General features: G+C 38.6%; 1 protein-coding gene across 1 annotated transcript; it reads right to left on the bottom strand.

The window, feature by feature from the left end:
* Positions 1 to 11,647: 11,647 nt before the first annotated feature.
* On the bottom strand, positions 11,648 to 15,641 carry uncx (UNC homeobox). The gene is made up of 3 exons (XM_058378092.1): positions 14,990 to 15,641; positions 14,206 to 14,381; positions 11,648 to 12,915 (listed from the first exon to the last, which is right to left on the bottom strand). Exons 1-3 carry the CDS (start codon positions 15,246 to 15,248, stop codon positions 11,920 to 11,922), a joined length of 1,431 nt encoding a protein of 476 aa, XP_058234075.1. The 5' UTR covers positions 15,249 to 15,641; the 3' UTR covers positions 11,648 to 11,919.
* Positions 15,642 to 22,950: the final 7,309 nt, after the last annotated feature.

Below are 22,950 nucleotides of genomic sequence, written 5' to 3'. Positions count from 1 at the left end.
ATAATCCCCTCGCTTCTCAGCGCACACCATGGTGACTCTTTGCAGCACGACTACACTCATTTAAAACTTGTAAAAAAAAAAGAAGAAAGTTAACATTAATGTTCTCGTTTTAAGCGGGGCAAAACAAAGAGGTAAGAAGATTCAGGAGAGAATAGGAATGTGCTAATGTGTGTGATCACACAGTAATCGTCTGACAGCATCTCACTTTCCTCACTTAGTCTATTAGGATTTTTTTTTTTTTTACACTGAGGTAAGGTCTAAGTGTCAGGTGTCATAATTTAATTGTGTTGTTTTCTATTCTACCCTTCACTGCAGGGACCTGGGTTGCAGGCTAATCTGAGTATTGCTCTGTCACCCTCCTTTCCCTTCCCTCGGACTTTGTGTTTAATTGGGGACACAAGGAGTTCACTTTCACACTCAGCTTTTATCTTGACCTTAGAAGATTAACTGCCGATAAAGATAATAATCTTTAAGCTGCGCTGGTAAGGGCATCGTTTTCTCACCATTTCGGCACAAGTGCCTCTGCTGAATGTTGAACAAAAAAAGAAAAAAAAAAGCTTTGACAGTTAGTTAAACCCTTGAATGTGAGTTTTGTAGGCCTATTGCACAAAAGACAAAAAACAACCACCAATTATCTGAATGGCTACTTTCATAAAAACATCATTATACTACTAAATCAAACGAATTGAAATTGCCTGGGGTTCCAGATGGTTCAGAGAGCTCAAGCGAAGGCTTTGTTTTTATAACTACACAACCCCACACCATGAAACAAATTGTTCATTTACAGAACCCAACAGCTGTAAGCGTTTAATCGACAGCTGATCTTTTGAGTGACAGCGTTCACAAGATCAGAAAATGTGTCAAGATATATTAAAAAATAAAAATGTTTCCTGCTTAGAGAGCTCACTATTTGCCTGGTTCTTGATCACTAGTAAGGATTAACACACCTCATGCTCTTCCTACACCGGAGGCAGCTTTAATCTGGCAAACCAGTTGGATTATTGAAAGGAATTACAGTCTGACTCAAAATAACTGCAAGGCAGTGCCCACTGTACGGCTGAATCTTTCTCTCTCTTTTTTTTGGGAAGTTTATGTGGATACAATATGACCGATATTTTGTAGATTGAGTGAGGCAGGTGTGAAATATAAAGCTTGGCAATGAGTAGTTCATAGAGCATGACTAGGCTCTATAAAACTCAACACTTAGAGCACGGCTGCAACTGTGGTGTCCCGTGTTATACATTCATTCATCTTCTATCAGGATGGATCCAGAGCCAGTCCCAGGATCCCTGGGCACAAGATGGGAGAATTCAGCCTGGGTTGAATGCCAGTTCATTGCAGAGCACCATGCACACACACACACACACACACACACACATGCAATTTAGTGCAATCTGCCTATTTGTATGTTTCCTCCCCTACAGCGCGAGGAAACCAGAGAACCAGGAGGAAACACATGGAAACACCAGTGAGAACATATCAATTCAGGTCAACTAACATTTTCCCAGAAGCCAAAAAAAGGAATTTCCACCTGTTTTGGGTTTGGGGAATTTCTGTTGGTGATTAATGGCACATATGAAAGTAGACACTCAGGGCTTTAAGAATTTGTAGTTTTTCATAAGTATATCTGTTTTTTTCTAGCCTACTAGGGGCAATATATTCATAGAAAACTTCTATAAAAAAATAAAATAAAAACAAAAACACTTTACCTAAATGTTCAATATTCAAAGTAAATGTTGATATCAAACCCATTTCTGCTTTGAGATGCCCCAAGTGTTTGTTCAGAAGCGTCTAAAATTTTGAGGCGTTTATCTCCAACCACTAAAATTCTGTGTAAGGTTATCCCTCAGAGGGAAAAACACACATCTAAAACACACTGAAAGCCAACAGAGTCCTGACTCATTTTATATTAGTTTATATTTATATTATATTTATATTTAATTTATATTTATATTAGTAATTAATAATTTACATAGATTAAAGGGTTAAACCAATATATACAACATTCTATGTTCTAATTCATATACATCACACTACCATATTCTGATCCAAATCACTGTATTCAGATAGAAGAACCTTGACTATTTTAGATATATTTATTTTTCTATTGCATTTTTCCACCATATTTTCTCTACATGCCCTGGTCATTGTATTTGTACTTTATTGTATGTATCTTATTTGTCTCTTTTTTTATCGTTTTACTTTATTTTAATTCTTTTTTACCTCATTTCTAAGTGTTAATCAAGGACAGTCATAAAAAAGCATCTCGCAGCATCGTTCTGCGTAGAATTGTGAATTTGACAAATAAAATTGGGATTTTAATTTGAATTTAAACTTCATTTACAATAAGCTTTTATTGAGTTTTCTGCCATTTTGTTGATGCAAAGCCATGTATAGTAATTTGTAAAGCATTAAGGTCCTTTAGGTGTAACTTCAGCTTACAATGCTGTAGATGATGCTTTACATATTTTTAAACCATCTAACATATGCACATATACACACAATAAAATAACAAAAATCGGTTTATTTTATTTTATTGTTTCTATTATTAAAATTGTTTTCTGTTCATTTTATACTATTTTGTATGTTAAACTATTTTATTTATGTGTATGTTTATGTTTATGCCTCTTACTTTGAGCTGCTCTGTCAACTTGAATTTCCCCTGCTGGGGATTAATAAATCTCATCTCTCAATTATTTCGATCTGCGAACTGCGAAACGCACTTATTGATAAGGTTAAAATGTTCAGAATCTTCAGTAGGTCCGGGGCCATTGATGGGTATGGTCACAGAGGTAAATACTGTTGCTTCTATCTCACACTCATCTCTAATTTTCTTTGAACCACTGCACATTGGGAACCTTTATGACTAATCACACCCACTTGATGGGTTAGAACAAGGTAGGTGTGTGTGTGTGTGTGTGTGTGTGTGCGTGCGTGTGTGTGTATATATTGGTAGTGTGTAAGCAGTGTGTTAGCAGCTCTCAAACAGAGCATGTCAGTATTGAAGTGTTTCTGGGCTGTCACATCTTCCCACTTCCTTTGCTCTAATGTGATCGATTGGGCCAACAACAGGACTGAAACATGCTCCGCTACAGGATGCTTTGATAGTGACATTTCAGGCACAGTTAGACACTATTTCCCTGGGGCCATTAAATATAAAAATAGTGGTCAATCTCAGTTTTTTGGGGGCCTGTCCTTAAGCCATTATGAGCCCTGTTGACTAGGAACAGATGGACATACAGTATGTGTCACCGGGAAGTCCAAGGATTAAACTCTCAGTAATGTGGATGTAAAAATCCTGATCCTGATGTGCAATTTGGATTTAATATCATGGCACTCTTGCCTATAACAAAATGGTCACTGTTCCTATTACTGTGATATCGGAACTTACAAAAAAAAAATCAATTTATTTAGAAGTGCCTTATAAATTGGCCTTGTGTATCAGTCACTTTTGTCAAAATATTGCATGTGTTTTTCTGTCTTCTATATTATTTAAACAGAGAGCATACATGACTGCAAAGAGACAATGATATTGCTAAAGTACAATGATAATGAATAACTAAGTCTAGATTAGCTTTACCCAATTCTTTTTATATCCTTTTTATATTCTTATGAGGCTTGACCCAAATGAATGACAACAGATATCTTATTAGTCTCCTAACAACACAGATCTTACTGAGGTGTAGTGTAACAAGGGTTATACATGACATTTCAAAACTTATCACAAAGTGTGGGGGAAAAAAACCTTTTGTATCTTTTTAGCTCATTATTTATTCTACATTATGTTAATTAGGGAATACTTTTACAGTATGATAACTCTAAGTAAATATTTACCAGACGTCCTATGGGACTTCATTGGAATCCATAAGTAAAACGTAAAGCCAATGTCTAGCATGCTATTAAAAGAGATTATATAATACAGGCGGTTGTGTATAGCATAGTAATACCAATATACCAAAATACCAAAAGTTTTGAGACACCATAGATCCCCACAGACACACTCTAAAATCTAGTGGAAAGCCTTCCCAGAAGAGAAGAGTGTAGATTATGACAACAGCGAAGAGGAATAAATCTGGAACGGGATGTTTCACCAGGCGCAAGTGGGTGTGATGGTCAGGGGTGCACAAACTTTTGGCAGTATTGTGTATTTACAGCCATTTAAAAATAATAACAACAATCAGTTCTAATCTATGACAATCTCTCCTTGGCAGGTGAACAGCTTGCATTGAAGTGTAATGTGATATTTATCCATTTCCTCATTATACACTTTGTACAAATCCACCATTTACAACTAAAAATATAACTAGGCGTCATGAAACACCTCTATTTTTAAAATTCATTATAAGAAAAAAAAACAGTCTAGTATCAAACTTATTTGTTGGTAGTAACCCAAAATACACCTCAATGCATCAGTTTCACTTACTGCACACAAAGATACCCTTGCAGCATTTTTGTAAAGCTTGAAATATCAGGGAGACGCCATGTTGCTGCTCAGAGAATCTGTTTCTGTCTGTAATGCTTGTTGCTGCTGTATATGTGCAGGGTTATTTCACTAATAATAATAATAATAATAATAGATCTGCCAGCTTCTCAGTGTTGACCAACTGTCTAAGAAGTCATGTCTCTCCATTCTTTTGACCTGTACAGTGTTTACAGACAGTATTTGCTGTATGGTACATGATAGAAGAAGCAAAGTAGACACATTATAGAAAACGAAGCAGAAATTCATAGCACTATGATTATCTATACCCCTGGTCACCTTTAGTAATCACCTGACCACCTTGTCACTTCATTTAGTTTTTAGGAATGCCTTCTTCATCCTAGTACAGCTTTTCTTCTTTAGAGAAAGCTCCATCTTTATATCATTATCATTACATTTAGTCAGGCACGTGCACTTTGATCAAATAAACACAAATTCCTGATCCGAAATTAAACACATGAATTGTTTTTCTTATTTTTCTGTTACTAAAAAGGATGTTCACTTTAATATGTTAATGTAAACACACAGGTAATAGAATTGCAGCTAGTTCTTTTTGACTTTTATGTTCAGGCATTTTGTTAACACTTAGTGATGTTTGCTGTGTTGTCTTTACTAGAAGACAATTACACTAGTGACTAATACCATGCTTTAACCCTACACAAACATCATTTCTTTATAAAATGTATTAAGTATATAGCCTAATAAATTCAGAGGCATGCTCTGGATATAACCATCAATAAAGTAAATTATGTTATAGCAAAAAAAAAAAATCAACAATCGTATAAAAAAATAAAACATTTTTTTAAACCTTCAGCATCGACATTTTGTTGATGGCATTTTTAGGTCATTAGGTTAATATGGCCTTGGTGTGTATGGTTATCTTGATGGTAATGTTATTCATTGAATTCTGTTTTGGCTTCCTTTTCTTTAGAAAGTGATATTTTAGGTGCAGCAGGAAGCCGAGGGTGGAAGATACCGGCAAATGAACAGAGTGGAGTTTATTTATCTCTCCCATAACTAGAGTAATTTGTGACATATAAAGGGCTGACAGGCCCAAATAGATTTGGACAGTGTTGCCTTAACATCTGGAAACACTGTTTAACTCATCCCATCTCTGGAAGTTTTCACACTTCACACTTCATTAACCTCTAGAGCCTGGAGTCCCTGGGAAGGCAGGGGGAGCAAAATGCCTGTTTACACAGCACTTTCTAAATCACCGGTGAGTGGTTTAGCCATCACCATGCCAGGCGAAGAACATACAGGTGCTGGCCCTCCAAGGCGTTTTCCCACCCAGCTCCATTTTCACTTCTAATTGATAATGAATCGGCTCCAAAGTGAGAATGAATTTAAAGTGTCATCTCACAGTTGTGTGTCTACAGTACAAGGAGGTGTCACTAGGTAGCTTGGTGTGGATTTTGTCCAAGAAATGGATAGATCAGACACGCATTAAAGAACTTGGTTCAGTGTTAATAGTTAAAAGCAGTAAATGAAGCAAAACTTCACTAATAAAGGTTCATAGCATATAATATGGTTAACTCTCACTGAAAGGTTATTAACTGTGATATTTATTGAAACAGAGATTTATTTGAGTCGAAGTCTCTGTATCGGTCTGCTTGGATCTCGCTGGTCTGAATTCAATTAAAGTACTGTCAGTAGGATATAGTTTAAGATTTGGGAATTTCCATTTCGATCTGTTCGTCTAGCAACTGATATTTATTTTTTCTTTCTTTATTAATATATTAGTATATTGGTCATACTTTGATGTAAACTGACAAGTTTGATGTAACTAGCTCCTCTTAAACACTGATGTTCGAGTTGAGCCATATAAATTAATAAATGGCTCAGAATTGTATTGTGTAACTGGGTATTATATAAAAGAAAATATGATACTCATTCTGAACAAGATATCTGTTTAAAGCAATATAATGAATTAATTAAAATAATCACTACTTTAAAATGGATCACTGAAAGCACGTATTGTACAGAACATTATAAATCTACAGCATAATACTTCAGCATAATAAAATAACTTTCATTTTTTCATATTTTCAGAGCCATCTAGGATTAAGAAAGTAGTAGTATATCATTTTTTGGGGGGAAAACAACAATGAAAGTTGGCATTAAAACATCTGTGACTGTGTCTATTACATACAATATGTAGCTAGGAATATAAAGGTAATGGGAACACTAGCAGATAGATGATGCACAAAAGTGTTCACAGGCATATGAAGACAATAAAATAACGATGAACATCAGTTTAAGTCTTTTATGATTTCATGATGTGTTTTTAGTAGGCTTTTTTATACATACATATATATATATATATATATATATATATATATATATATATATATATATATATATATATATATATATATATTTTATACATATATATAAGTCTTTACACTGTGAATCTCAGTAAAGTGTTATCACATACTCAGACACCTATGTTATCCTATAACCAGACAAAGTTATGACCAGATGCTGAAATATTCAGATTGCAAGCTTTTATTAAAACTATTCTAGTGGACATTTTGCTTTATCCTGTACAACTACAGACCTGGAATTATTCAATACTGTCTAATATTAATGATAATACTTCTGTCTTATCTGACTGTCACCTGCTTTATCTGTATTGTATTAACTTCCTGCAGCGTTTGCAGACTTGGAATGTTTAAATATGCTATAAGTCTATTCTAAACATTACTCATTGAAAAATATCAGAATGTAAAAGCATTAAAAATGGTGGAGTGATATGTAACGCTGATCTTTATTAAATAACCGATGGTGTATGATTCTACCTTGTACCGTATGCGGGTCTGCTCGCTTTATCTATATAAGATTCACAGGGATAATGGACATGGTCCCAACAATATTCATTTGGCCAGAATTCTGTGGTTTATTAGATGAAACTGGCTAATGAAACACATTGCACAAGGTGATAATTAGCAAGAAACCCCCCCACCAAAGCAGTAACTGCTTGTTCTGCATTTAATAACCTCAGTGACTACTGAGACATATAGTGTCCATGTTTGGTTCATGCTTCTGAAACCGACTTACCAGGTCACACATGCAACTTTTCATCTGCAACTAAGTAATAAGAAAGTGTATGTGTACAGTCTTCTGAGGAAAATTATGACCAGCATAAAATTATTGTCATGAATGCATTGTCATGAGTGCAGTTTGCTTAAATTGCTAAAATATACAACAGCACTTTCTTTTGTCTTTGGTTGTATTTAAGGTGTAGTGTCTTTCTGTTTTGTAGATATGCCTGAAATATTTAATCGTGTGTATATGCGTTCTGTAAGTCCATCACCTTTATACAGTCTTTATGGTTTCAATCTTTTAAGGGTTTAACTTGCGAATAAAAAACAAAACAACCAGATCTCTGGATTATAAATTAATTCATGATTAATGATAATTGTCTAGGCTACCAAAAAGATTTAAATAAATAAGGGCTACACATTAATTAGAAAAAGACTTATCACAAAAGAACAATCATTTGTAATCCTTTTCTAGTTTTCTAGTTTCTCTACAAATAAATGTTTACTTATTTTAAAGGTTTTTTAAAAAAAATATTTTTAGAATCCGGTTGCTGTTTTTTTATTTGTTAAATCAAACAACTGTGATTTGTAAAAGGGGAAAAAAATGGAGAAATATTGAAGATTAGGCCTACAATCAATAATCCGTCATCTTATAAAGAGTGCAATAAGAGGTGGAGAGTACAAAGTGATTAGAGGGTGTGTGATGCAAGGCTGAGGGGCTGCTAGCCAGCAAGCAGCACCACTTGGATCTCCCTCCCAATCACTTAAAACGCTACTTGACATTTGGCTTCTATCCTGCGGCTCCTCTGCTATGCATTTTAGGATTATTTTAATTCAGCATTAATGCACCGGCCGACCCCTGAGCTCTTATCTGCATCACGCAAAACGCGGGTCTGGATAAGAGCTGATGTTGCCCTGTTTTTCTCTCTCTCTCTCTCTCTCTCTCTTTTTCTCTTTATGTGCGATCCTTAAATTGATTTTGCCCTCACGTCGAACATCACTTGGAAATCCGCTGAAACGTATATTGTGGTTAAGCATTATGTAGGCTATAATTTTCAGATTTTCCTTGCTTTTTATTTAAGTGCGTGAGGGGGAAAAAAATGCATTGTTTTATTAGCATGTACTCTTCCAGCCTTAATCGCTGATGGATCCGAATTAAATTTTCCTCTCTCACCTGGTGGTGGGATGGAATCTATTTTCATCGACACACCTCTCAGATTGCTGAAATAAATGCTATTTTAAGCACATAGATAACTGGAAGTATCTGTGTTATTGGAGAGCTGTTTGCACACTTTCACTTAAAACCAATTAATTATGTAAGGTCACTAAAACCAATTTTACTGTGTTAATCACAACCAGCCTGTCTATTTACCTGCCTTCATCTGCGATGCTATGGGGAAAGGGCATAATTAATTTACTGCGCCATTAACACAAACAGTAAAGGGAGTCTTCTTCTTATTTTTTTTTTTTTTTTGAAACGCCACATTTCTCATAGACATGGTAGCTCCACATATGTGTGTACAGTTCAACAGCACCTTACTGGTTGTTGTCTTGTCTCCTTCTACTTGCATCCTCCTTTCTCCCTATCATACTGGACTGTAGTCTAATGAAGTGCATTTTCATAATTGGAGTATCCCTAATAGCAGCTCTCCACGAGGAATGGGATCACCCCCTGAGTTTGGGAAGGTGGGGGGAGGGGGGTTGGGGGGTTAGAAATATGAAATGACAAAAGAAATTAATCTACAACGCTGAGAGGGAGGGGATTGGCCTGGGTGTTGCAAATGAGGCTCTTAAAATCACCTTCATAATTAATTGCTCGAATTTGATTCTATTAAATAAAAATAACACTTATTGAGGAGCTCAATTAGCATTAATTAAGCTTGATATCCTAATTTGGAAAACGTGTTGAGGAAAACAAGCGTTTTTAAGAGTGTGGGTTTTTTTTTTTTTTACTCTGGTGTTGTTGAATATCAGCTAGCTGCCTTTGGGCTGCTTTGCTCTCCTTTGAGAGTTGAAAATGAAAAATGGAGATGGAATATCAGGAGGTGCTAAATTAGCTGCCTGATCCGCACTTATTGCTGCACACACACACACACACACACACTGCTGTTCTGCCTCTCTTAACATTCCAGGCATGGCGCGGCGTCGAGATAGCAAATTTATCAAATGGGAAAATGAATGCATGATGATCAGTTAAATTGAAAATCAGCGCCCGCATGACAGCCCGACCTGACACCTCCGTAATTAGAAAGAAAAATGATGGCGTCCGATGCATAATAGAGCAAAAACAATTTACACTCTCCCATAATGATCCGCCGTTCAAATTGAAAACTTCTCCGGGTAGAAATTGAATTCATAAAGTGTGATTCATGGAGGACACATCTCCTGGAGGCTGCGTGGCTCCATATCGATTGATAGTTTGTCTTGGGTCGTGCGGCAGCCTGCTTTCAGGCAAAAGCTTAACTACTTAAGCAAATCGCTAATTTCACCTTAAGGCCACCAGTGTGCAGCCAGCGATACCTACTATTCAGACTGAAAATGAATTAAACATGAACGCCCCCCACCAACACTGAGCTCTACAGAGAGAGAGAGAGAGAGAGAGAGAGAGAGTAATAAATTGAAGGACACCCCCAGACTGCTCACGTTTTCCAAACACTTGCTTTTTTCCCCCATCTAAAAGGCAATTCATTGACTGAAATTAATACATTCCTCGGTCGACTTTGAGATGGTGATGAGATGACAGCTGCTCAGTAATTGCTTAATCAGAAACACGCGGGAGGAATGAATTATTCACGTCATTGTTTTAGCCTTATAGTCATGTGAACATTAAATGATTATTGTTATTGATTCTCTGTCTTGGCACTTGGGCCCATGAGGTGGGGATCTTTTGTGTGCATAAAAAAACTCGTTTTGTGTGTGTGTGCGTGTGTTTTTATCTAGCTCAGTGTTTGTCTGTAGGCTATGCCTGGCTCTGAACTCCATATGCTAAGTCTTCTCCTGCTCCCGAGCTAACATGAGTGGCCTGGTGAAATGTATGTAAATATTTTGATAGGGACACGGGCTCAGAAATTCATTTGTGCCGCCTCAAACGCAGCACTGCCCCTCGGATTATTTTCAATTTATTTGCAAATCAAGATGCGACGAGAGCTGGAAGGGCTCGAGGAAATTTAAGAAAACAATAAAATGCGCGCGGATTGACCAGAGAAAGAGAGGGAGCGCGCACCTTCCATACCGGCGCATTGGCCATGTATTATTGATGCTATATTTACCAGTTATAGTCCAGGTGTAATTTAAAGCGATCGGATTGTGATGTATTATTTTATACCTCCCTTTTTTTGTCTTTCTGAGCTCGCCTTTAGATCTGGTCAACATTGCTAATGTTGTCCAGGCGCAGATGTCTGCGAGCCCCCGCAGCGTCCCCAGGGAGCGCCAGCCCTATTAGAACAAATGTGTTCTGCTATTGTAAATAGGCACGTTTGCTGCGCCCGTCCTATTACAGCCGACGCATGATCAATAGGCTGATAACACGGGGACATCAATATAAGCGACAGAACAATGAGGGATATCATCGAACATCTATCTTAATATAGCTGGCTACAAGGGCCTGGACAAAGTGGGGAAGCTCATGAAAATTCCGCCCCACGAATTCCCATCTCCACTCCAATATGCGCACACACACTCCCAGCTGCCGGGGCTATTATTTTCCTATTTCAATTTGACACCCCAGCCTTTCATGCTAATTCTATTATTCTAGGAAGTTTATGTGATTTCATATCACTGGAAATCGGTAATGTGTTATAACCCTTTGGGCTAAAATAAACTGAATCCCTGCAGTAGCCACCGGGAAAATAATTACTTTCATATCAAAACTCTGCAGGAGTCGAACGGGTCTTTTCGCCTCTGGCTTATAACCTCATTTCAGCGGGGCTTATAGATGAATAAATTTGTTAAAGCAATACACACATAAAAATACAATATTGGGCTTTTAAAAGATGGAGGCTACCTTTACCAACAATATAAAGGCTATTTAGTATCGTACACGGGCAGATGTCATTGTATACAATCGATTTATTTATGAAAAACTTACATATATAAATATTTGAATACTTTTTACAACGTTTGAGGTTTTGTCTTGTTCTCTTTACAGTTTGTTACAGGGAGCTGCTGCTGTTGATCTATTTTTTTTTTCCAATAAACATTTAGCCCACCACACACATACACAAGTGTTCACACAGATATTTCCCCTAATCATAATATAAATATGTCAATGAAAAAAAAAATAAATAAAATAAAAAGGGGCCGCGTTGATATATCAGTGTGTTTTTCCTCTTCGGTTAAGCTTCGAAAGAGTGTCAGGAAATAAACTGACACTCCTCGATTTATGCAGTGCCCAATTTATCCCATATCGACATCAGCCGAGTCTTTGTCGGTGTCCGTGTGGGTTGAAGGCGATTCGGAGCTCTGTGGATAATCGAACACGCCTAACGACTGCTCCTTTTTTTCGGACGGGGGAGACTTTGGACAGGCGAGATCTGACGCTCTATCTGGCGGACACACTTCACCCGGTGAGGGCCCGTTACAGGATTGGCCCGGACTGGCCTGCAGTGAACACGCGAGTGGACCCGACGGACTGACCTGGCCTTTGATTGCTGTCGCATTTGGGTTTACACTGCTCAGCTCCGCGTCACTCCTCTGTATTGGGCTTCCGGTAGCGTCACTGTCGCTTACGGGAACCTTTGGCCCGTGCTCGTGCTCTTCCTCGTTACCTGCCGCCGTGCCCTTTAGAGCAGTCTGTGGTACAATGAAACCGAGCGGCTGTGTGATGGGGTAAAGCAAAAAGTGGCCCTTCCCTATCAAAGGCCGCGCAGAGGCTACTGGGAAGTCGACAGCAGGTTTACGTCGTGGCCTGGAGTCCGACAGCAGACTCTCCACGCTGAAAGGATTGGCTTTTTGGAGGCCAGGAGATCTGGCGAGGTTTGCCTGGCGCGCGCCCTCGGATAAGTCCAGCTCGGCGCCGCTCGCGTCTGCGTGCGCACTTCTTTGGTTTGGCGTTTGCTCGCAGCTCGCGTGCGTTTGGTGACGGCTGACAGTTTCGCAGTGCAATTGCTGGTGTTCGCTGTCCGTCACGTGCGACACGCAGCTGTCACTGTCCGAGCCCGGCGTGTGGAACAAGTCCGAGGAAACCAGCTTGTTATTCTGCGACCGGAGCAACCGCTTTTCCTGCTTGCGTTTCTTCTTCTCCATGCGCTCGCGCTCGCGCCGCGCGATCTCTTCAGCGTCCATGGGTTCGCCGCTGCACGTGGTCGGATGCGAATTGTGCGCTGGTCGGCCTGGACCTTTCTTCGTGTTCTCTTTTTTCCTCCACTTGGCTCTACGGTTCTGGAACCACACCTGCAGATTATTGGACGGGGGGAAATATATATATATATATATATCTTTTAAATTATACCCATGTTTTTGCACTCCATTGTTCAACGCCATTGCCAGGAGTTGGTCTTCAAAATAGATACTGATAACATATTGATTTGAAATATATTGTATGAGTAGACCATATTCTAGGCTTAATAAAGAGGAAGTTAAAATAAAAATATAAAAAATAAACCATATGAAAAGGGTTTAACAACCATAGAAATTAGGCCCCATTCCAAATAAAACCAAAATCAATATAATTATGCAGAGTAAATATATTCCTTTACAAAAAAATTAATAAAATTCTCATTACAAACTACATTAATATGAGCTACATGGAAATTCTCTAGATGTTTGGCTGCTTTGTTTTGATAAAGCATTTCTATGCAGCATATGCCATGTGTCGCTTTTTTAAAGCGTGTCATTATTGCTTAAGCAAACATTTAAATTAGCTAGTTTATTTTAGATTAATAGTTACTGTAATATAAGCTTTTATGCGTTCGTAAATACAATTATTATGACTAGGCCTTGGGAGCAATACACTCTCGTGCATTGATTTATTTTTATTTTTTATTTTAAAACATTCATTTAGCAACATTCAAGCTTTTATCCCAAATACGTTACGGATGTTGGTTTATCTATTGTTACATATAAATTAAAATGCATATATTTTATACAACCAAAATTAGAGAAATTATATATTTGTTGGTTATGATGCAAGCACCCCACACTGAGAACACTGCTAAATATCTTCCACCATTATCAAATCTCTACACTGTTTTTTGTTGTTGTTTGGTTTTTGTTTTTATTTATTTATTTTTTGTTATTTTTTTAAGATAGAGTTTGTATATAAAGACTAATAATCTAATAAAACTATTCGTTAATGACTGTTGTTCATTCTGAGTTTAGCTTTTTGGCCAGCACATGAAATTTCTTTTATTAGATTTTAACTTTCAGCTTGATGTTATTTACAGTCCCTAAGGTGAAGTGTAAGGTTGGTTATGTGTAAGGTGGGCCTACAGTGAAAAGCAGTAGATCAGTAGGAAAGCATCGTACTGCAATTTAAATTCCCAAGCCTATGAAGTATTATTTGCATAAAAATTCCGATTTTTTTCTCTCTCACCATTTGTGGTTCCATAAACAACACAGGAACGTATTTGCATATTTCTCTTGCACAATGTTTTTTCCCTCTAAAGGATTTAACCTCTAATTATTATTTTATGACCCAAACCAACAACAGGGAGGTTAAATAGAAATATTTGGTATTTTTACCTGCACCCTCGATTCTATCAAGTCGAGTCTGAGAGCCAGAGCCTCCCTCATGAACACATCTGGATAATGGCTCTCATTAAATGCCTTCTCTAATTCTTCCAGCTGCCAGCCAGTGAAATTGGTGCGAGTTCGCCTTCTCTTACAGCCAGGGCTATCCTTCTCTGGATCTCCCGAATCTACGAGAATAGAATATGTTAGAATATTAACACCACGCTTTGTCAGACATTAAAGTCAGAGTTTCCATTTTGGCCTCATTTTCTGCCTATTGTGCGTGTTTCCTATGTTCGCTTTATATCAAATTATTATTATTATCATTATTAGAATTATTATTATTATTTTTTGTAATTGTTATTATTACAAATATTGTTGTTGCTGTTGTTGTTTTTGTTATTATTATCAGTATTATTACAAGCAATTAACAACAACATATAATAATAATAATAATAATAATAATAATAATACATCTTGGTGTGATTTAGCAAGATACCAAGCGCAAATAATGACAAAAATTAAACATGTATATACTGTGTATGCTGAGAAGCATCTTACTTTGCATCAGCTTTCAGTGCTGTAAACAAACTACACAGCTTCTTTGTTTCATCTGGCTCTAACATTCTTGTTTTGGACGCCACTTGAAGAGGAAACCAAAGCGTTCCTTCAACAATGAGCTTTTCAATAGCTTTTTAAAGCATTTAATGGCACGAATATATATATATATTTTTTGTTGTTGTTGTTACGTCGCTGATATTAAACTAGTATTTTGTGCTTCGTTAGCGTAGCCTACCTGTCAGTTTGTACTGCTGGTTATCTCCATTCATAGCGCAGCCAGACGACAGCAGCGGGTTCGAGTTCACCACCGAGGCGGCGCACGAGCCGTTCAGTAATCCGTCTATGGAGAAAGGGACGGCGGCCGCCGACTGCAACTGATGCCCGGCCAGTTCGTACACATGGTGGTGGCTGAGGTGGTACGGAAAGCTCACCATTCCGCCGAGCGAGCCTCCGAACTGGGCGTGAGGTGGATCCAGTATCCTGCTGTCCATCATCTCCCGGGCAAAAAAAAGAGGAAGCGACGTGTAGAGACCCGGCGGCGCAGAGTTTAAAAGACACGCAGCGTGCGCGGCCGCCGAGGAGGGGACATGGTGCGGGAGAAAAGGAGGGGGGACGAGCTGTACTTTATCAACGCGGCCACCTTCCAATAATTAGCCTCGGCTCGGGGAATTTGAGACCAATGAGAAGCGCTAATCGGCGGTGACGTCAGAGACGCGGGCAGAGAGCGCTTTCCCTATCGATTGCTAATTAAACCTGACATCCACCTCGATAAACAATATCAGAGCTGTCACAACAAGGCAGAGGGAGGGGGAGCTTTGATAAGGACTAGGCTACATGACGACCACGCGGGGGGCCTTCGAACGAGAGCGATCGCATTTGATACCCAGTTAAACGCTAAACAGACACTGAAATCTCACCTCGGAGGAAAAACCCAGTGAGCTGGATTCACCGTCGTTTGAGTCGATGTGTCTTTATAACAAATCTCCTTTTCTCTCTGACAATTACGTGCGCACGTAAACGCGCGCGGCGCGCACGTGCACGCCAAACGCGATAAGGTCGTTACAGTGGTCTATAAAGATAAGAGCAGCCCACTTCAATGCACTGTTGACAAATGTGACTGGATTCAGTGTTGGCTGTTGATACTTCGCTCGAGCTTGCGGTCAAGAGCAGACATTTATCACAGAGCTGTCAGATGTAATTCAAAACTACAACTGGTCCAATATACAGAGGCGCAGACACATGAACATGAACACATTGTTTAAATGTCTGGAAGAGGTGGGGGTGATCCTACGTTTCTGCACGAAACATAAATGAACCTATTAATTACACGAGCCATTAATTAAAAAAAAAGGAAATTTAGCATTGCCTAATATCTAATGAGAGGTATTTCCCCAGACTTGGGCTGTATGTGTGATTAATGGAGTCTAATTCATAATTGCAAAATTAGACCCTAGTTTCGCCCACGCACCCAAAAATCCTCTGAAAATTTATTGTTAAAGGTCAATATGTATTGACTAGCCTATATAACATATATAGTACATGATGCATAGTACATATATATATATAACATAGATAGATAGATAGATAGATAGATAGATAGATAGATAGATAGATAGATAGATAGACAGATAGATAGAGAGATAGACGGTTTTTCTCTCTCTTTCTAACAGTAGTTGAGTATATTTTTCATGCTACACCTACACGAAACTCATCACAGTGCAGTTTGTGAATGCAGTGCCACAGCCTATTCATGCAAGTGAACCGTGCTTATGAATACAGAATGCTAATCAATCCCGCCACTTTAAGTAGACTCCGTCGCCCCTCTCATTACAGGGAATTAATTCGACTTTATTTAGCCAATGTCTGAAGCTGTCATAATGTTAATCTGAGCTGAAATTTTCGCTCCCCACTCCCTCCCTGACCCTTGGCACCCTAGATTGGCGTGTTGTAATAACCCGGATCTTTCAACAGGGGCCCTGGTAATTGTTACCTTATTAGCATGCAAATTGTTTAATTAATATTATTATGAGGAAGTATATAATCCGTTCGTCTCTTGACCTCCAGCCCAAATGCAGCCCTCTGCATTTCAATGTGTACATTTTAATGAACCCTTTTAAAAATGCCTTATACAATCCGGCCTTTTTTTTCCTCTTCAGTAGTCAGAGATCTTTCAACGTCCTCCTTTTTGGCGCTTTGAAACTTTTTTGCTGTTGTTTTTGTTATCTTGACATAACCTACACAGCGATGAATAAGTCCATTTATTCGTATCGCCCTTTTTTGAACATCAAATATTCAATAATTGCCCGTCCAGGCTCAGTGAAAAGCGGCAGCCCTTGACACGCGCTCCCGGGAGACTCTGCATTTAAATCCGCTTTTCTGCACCCAACCGACATTGTCAGATCTGAGCTTTAATTAACCCGATAATAAGACAAACAAGACTCGCATTCAGGCACATTGCTGGCCGTCTTATTTTCTTCTTATTTGAATTTTTATCTACATTTTGCCTGTACAATAGAAGCAGCGGATTTAATGCTTCACGTTTTAAAGACCTGCACTCACTCCAATCCAACTGCTGCTCGTATTCATACATGTATTTTATATAAACATATATTTAATACTTGTGAGTTTACATCCTGCATCATGCAGGCCTTTAGATGGCGGTCCTATGTTTATAATCATCACTGAACAAAAAAAAATTAGATATATGTCATTCCATATAGTGTCTATATGAATAAAATAGTAAAAATTAAATCAATAAATCACTGACCACTAATGCAAAATTACAGTTGCTATTTTTTAGAAGACTCTGCCCTTCCTGTACAATGATCCAAAATGCTTTATCACTTTAGCTTTTCTACAGTACACACAGTATCATATACGTCATTAAATCTGCTCCCAGGGGGTAGAAGACAGGGCTGGACCAGGGATGGATAGAACATCAAAATTACATCAAGCCTGCTCTCAGTACTGCCTGATAGAATATCAGTGTGTTACCTGGGTTTGGACCTGCCATGCTAATGCACCCCTCATATACACCAAAGCTCCCCCTTGGCAGAAAATGAGCATGTGCAGGCAAGAAGACATCATTGACCCCATTAGCAGCAGGTGTTCAAACGTAACACCCAAGCAAACAAACTAATCAGAGCGCCCATCCAACACCGATGCCCACATTACCAACATTACACAAAATCAAATTCATTTTTAATTAGGCTGGCAAATTAATAGGCGGCAGTTGAGGAGTTTAATTACTCAATTAACTTCACGCACGTTAATTTTTAACTATCTAAATTAAGTCGCACATTTATTCGATTTGATGATAATTATAGAATTAAATCTACATTAATTGTTGTGAACGATTTGATACGATGTACGAGATGCAGTTCCAATTAAAAGAGAAGAAGGCTTCTTCGCGATGCTGTTTTTTTTTTTTTTTTTTTTTTTTTTATAAGCGACCAAATCCTTTGATTCGATTTGCGCAGGCGAGACACTCGGCTCCTAAATTTTTCCTCTGATCCTGAAAAATTCTCTCCCCTCCTCCTTAATCCGCACAATTAAAAGTTTCCTCCATCTAATTATCTGTAATTGTGCTGCTGTCAAAGTAGAATGGGGGAGTGAAGGCGATTGATTTGGACTTTTAATTCACTTCTTCACTTCTGATAGAAGGGAAAGTAATTCCCTTCAAATTACCTCATTCAATCCTGACACCCTAATGCCCTTCAAAACCTTTTTACGCGCCGCATTTATATATTAAAAAAAGTGGATCCAAAATGAGCGCTGCCTTCTAATAATAATAACCAAACTTCCATTAGAATAATAATTTCATTTCAATTAAAACTGACTTATCACCTTTGCTAAAACGTGCTTAATATGCCGAAAATTATCAATGCTTGAAGGAGCGCAAACTGGGGAGTCTAATTGTAATCAGCAAATCAGAGGTGCTTGTCGCCGGCGCGCTTTTACGCACAGAGCCCGTTCGGAAATAGAACTAATTTACTCAACTCCCGCGGGAAATCCGCTCAACAGATTAACATTTTCAAAATATAGTAATGATATAATTTGAGGAATGGTGACGCCAATTTGCGAGAAGCCTTTGTGCGGAATCATTTGCATTTTTTCCCCGCCGCCTGCGTTTTTCCCCTGTTAATTACAGCTCTGCAGATGAAGGGTGCGCAGTTTGACTCATCGCTTATTATTCAACTTCAATCTGGTAATGGAACACAACAGGCAAGAAAATAGCCAAATCTTCCCAAACTGCCGTTTATGTCTGAAAGTAGCCCAGTTATTTCGGATGTTAGGGAATGCAGAGAAAGAGAGAGAGAGAGAGAGAGAGCATTCTCCCTAAAGAATCGGTGCGTGCATGTCATCGTGCATGTGAGAAAGCAAGGGTCACGTTCATCACTTTTGTATCTGAGCGTTGATATAAACTCCTGTGTGTGTGTGTGTGTGTGTAAAGTTGGGCCCGCTTGTTTAACAGTATTCCTTACAGGTGATGATAGGTTGCGCATGGCCTGACGAACAGGCCTGGTCCCACTGCTTGTGCGCCTGACACAGACACGGCCCTGAATGTATTTAAGGTATCCACAGCAGGAGAGTCAGGTTTCACGTTCACGCACATCCGACGTGGATCAAAAACGGTTAAATGTTGCTTTTGATAAGAAGTAATGGCTGTCCGTTAATCTCTTCGTGGGTCGGAAGGATCTGCAAGAAGGAGAGCGTTAACCATTACAGCCTGACCATCTGCTGCTGCAGACATTTCAACACCCTGGAGATCTGCTTAGATCCACCTCGTAAACGGAGAAAGATGTTTTAATTAAGAGAAATCAGGTTAACTTAGCGCTAATTAACAAGCTATTTTCCTTAATGAATTATACGCGCTGGTTTGTCTTTGTCAAGTAAATTGCAGTGTCTTTCACTCTCGTGTATTCAGGCTATTTTCAGCCTAACTATTTACTACAGGTTTACCTGTTTCAAAATCACTATATGTCACTGTCGGCTAATTGACTTTACATTCTTAACAATAATAATAATTTAAAAAAAAGCAACAACAACTATCGTGTGCATGCATTTGTAACCTTACAGGACACAATTTAAAACCGAATGCACGTGCGCCATCTTGCGGTATCTCACGTGCCTGATCGCCCTGTCCAACACACAGATGTAGCATCTCCCCTGTACGTTTGCCAAATATGCCAAATCAGTGACCAACGTTTCTGTCACACTCTGAATCAAAATGACCGATATGCACAAAATCAAAAAACGCCTTCAGATGCAGTGGTTTATTAGGTACAATTATCATGCACACAGCCTATCAAAATTCAGTCATGCATAAAGGAATTATTAACCAAGAATAATACTATCTCATAATAGAAATAGTTGGATTTCCTCCCTCCAATTTGTCGAGGCTGTAATTACCATCCAGTTCAGACGCACCATGTGTAACATTCCTGTATCCGCCTTGCTAAATGGAAAAGCAGAGCAAACAAAGGAAAGAAATTCCTGTGGAATTCTGCCTGGTCTTGGTGAGCTGGCTGCTGTATGGATTTATACTTGCAGGTGTTTGTAAATCTAAATTACATCATAATCAAGATATCTATCTTAGGATTCATGCTAGCTAGTGTTTCCAGTATAAAATTTTATGGTGGTAAATCTTTAGGTTGAAAAGGGGCACATTTTGGTCTGTTAAGACCCTAAGCTATTGGTCAGGAGGTTATGAAGACCACAGAAAAAAATATATTTCAATAACATTGTTAAACAACAAAAGTTGGAGTGTATCCTAGATTTCGAAATGACTTTTCAGCTAAAAACATTCAGAGCCACATGATACAGACATGACCTCCATCATCAAAGAAGTGTTCACACTAGCCATGTGATGGCGTTAATATTTGTTTGTTAAGGTTTGGATGGATACGAGAGGTTTAAATGTTTCAGTCATTTTTAGTTATTTTGGCTTGTATCCTATGTAGGGTACAAAAATATTCTGGATAATGTGAAAAAAAAAAAAAATCCAACTCTCAGGAGTCTACTCTATATCTGGAGGGTTAATTACAAAGATAATTAATTTAATATTGCATATTTAACAATTAATGATGGAATACTCAAACATCAATTTCTTAATTAACTCTGACATTAACAGTAGGCATTAAAAAAACCTGATGAAATATTTCACAGCATTTTTATTGCAAAAACACACTTGGGCTTTCGCTAAATCGTTACATCCCTATAGGCAGAAGTATCACAGCGGGTGGAAGAGTGAAACTGAGTACCCGTACCCCCCTAGAGTACGCAGGGTCATAGAGAACCTGGAGCTGATCACAGGGGTACAAGGGGGGTGAGGCCGGGGGTGATATTTCAGGGCACAATCAGACACACACTCAGGCAATTTAGAGATGCCAATAAGTCTACAGTGCATGTCTTTTGACTGTGGGGGTAGAAATTGGAAGAATTTCCTGAAGTACACGGAGCATATGCAAACTCTGTGCACACAGGATAGAGGTGGAAACTCCGAGGCGCGAGGCAACTAGAAAACTAAGAAGTTGGAATGTTCATGAAAAGTCCACAGGAATACAGCAAAGGCTAGGTGCAACCAGTTGTATGTGCTGTTATCAGTTTAGTCTTATACAGTTCCCTGAAGCACCAAATATTCTACACTCACGCCTGTATGTGAATTCACAGTGGTGTGCGCGTTCAGCTGAGTCAAATAGTGCTTAGGATTTAGTGGCAAACCCCAGTAGTTTAGATGGTGTGAAATGAATGTACATTTGTTTTTCACAAGATCCACACAGGTTACAATATAAAAATGGTGAGAAAATATGTTGATGCTGGTCACCCTGGGGAAGCCAAGCCACAGTGGCAAAGTGAGAATCGGCGATGAGTGGTCTCTAAACAACAACAACAACAACAACAAAAAACGCTTTCAAAGAGCAGAAATGAAGAGTGGCTTAGGTATAGACTTTGGCACCAAGCCACGGCAAATTTGTAGGCATAAATGTGTGCTTTGTCAGTGGTGATGGTGTGTGTGTGTGTGTGTCAGGGGGAGGGTGAATTGGCAGTGTGTAATGGGAGATATGAAATTATTACAATAATTTTACCATTCAAGCAGTGTGAGCAATGTAAAGGAATTCCAATGATGAAGCAGGTGTTCGGTGAGAGGTGCCATCTGGCAGCAGAATTAGGAGCTTATGAGCCAGGTGCTCGTGCAGCAGAGAGGAATCAGAAATGAACTCTAATGTGATCTTTTCCCCTCATGGCCTCCAGGAACATGACTTTGCGCTGATACAGGCTAAAGAATGTGCTTTGTTCTAAATAATGTGTGTGTGTGTGTGTGATTTGATCTGCAACAGAGATATTGCAACAATGATTTCAGAGTAAAAAAAAAAAATTAGGAAAACTTTATATATAAATTTTTAATATATATCATTTTGACATACAAGTGCACATTGTTCATTCTGAATGTTGTGGCCAAATGATATGCAACAACCTCGAGTTACATGGAATCATGTTTTACCATAAGTTTTAACTTTAAACTTACTGGCAAACTACATATTCTATCACTGCTGTACTTAAGTTCATTGTAATAGTACTTTTCTGAGGTTTTTTTTTTCAATACATTTATTTTCGATAATCATAGATGAGTAAGATAAATGGATTTAATCCCAGAAGACTGTTTCAGCAGACAGTCATTCATTCCTGCGTTTATCCTACACAGGCTCATAAGAAGTCTATCCCACGGGACTCGGGGTACAAGGCAGAGGGCACCCTGGACAGGGTACCAGCTCATTGCAGGGCACACACACTCTTTAGAAAATTTTGAGATGCCAATCAGTCTACAACACATCTTTGGACTGGGAGAGGAAAGCCCCAAATCACAAATCAACCCTGGAGGTGTGAGGCGAACATGCTAACCACTAATTAATTAATTAATTGCCCCCAAAGCCAATTAAAATGAAGCAGTTTCTTACCAAAAATACACTAATACACTTCAGACACCAAATGATTAGTCGATCTGTTAAACAAAGGAGATAGCTAAACATCTCTGGCCCAATTTATAATATGGCTTTACTGTTAACTGCTACAAAAGAAACAATGTGGTGGTGGTGATGACGATGATCTGTAAATTATACAAGACAAAACGTGTGGAGATATTAGCGCTTAGGGAGCTGCAAACAAATATAAATTAATGTGAGCTAGCAAGCTACT

Source organism: Hemibagrus wyckioides, linkage group LG24 (genome assembly GCF_019097595.1).
Source record: "Hemibagrus wyckioides isolate EC202008001 linkage group LG24, SWU_Hwy_1.0, whole genome shotgun sequence".
Taxonomy (NCBI): domain Eukaryota; kingdom Metazoa; phylum Chordata; class Actinopteri; order Siluriformes; family Bagridae; genus Hemibagrus; species Hemibagrus wyckioides.
Note: the sequence above shows the minus strand (reverse complement) of the source record. Positions and strands in the feature narration are given on the sequence as shown.

What these genes read in the sequence shown, in the direction of transcription:
- uncx (XM_058378092.1), bottom strand. Translation starts at nt 15,248, where the DNA reads ATGATGGACAGCAGGATACTGGATCCACCTCACGCCCAGTTCGGAGGC. An exon ending in CCAGCAGTACAAACTGACAG is followed by an intron (nt 14,382 to 14,989) that starts GTAGGCTACGCT and finishes CTATTCTCGTAG; the next exon opens with ATTCGGGAGATCCAGAGAAG. An exon ending in TGATAGAATCGAGGGTGCAG is followed by an intron (nt 12,916 to 14,205) that starts GTAAAAATACCA and finishes AATAATCTGCAG; the next exon opens with GTGTGGTTCCAGAACCGTAG.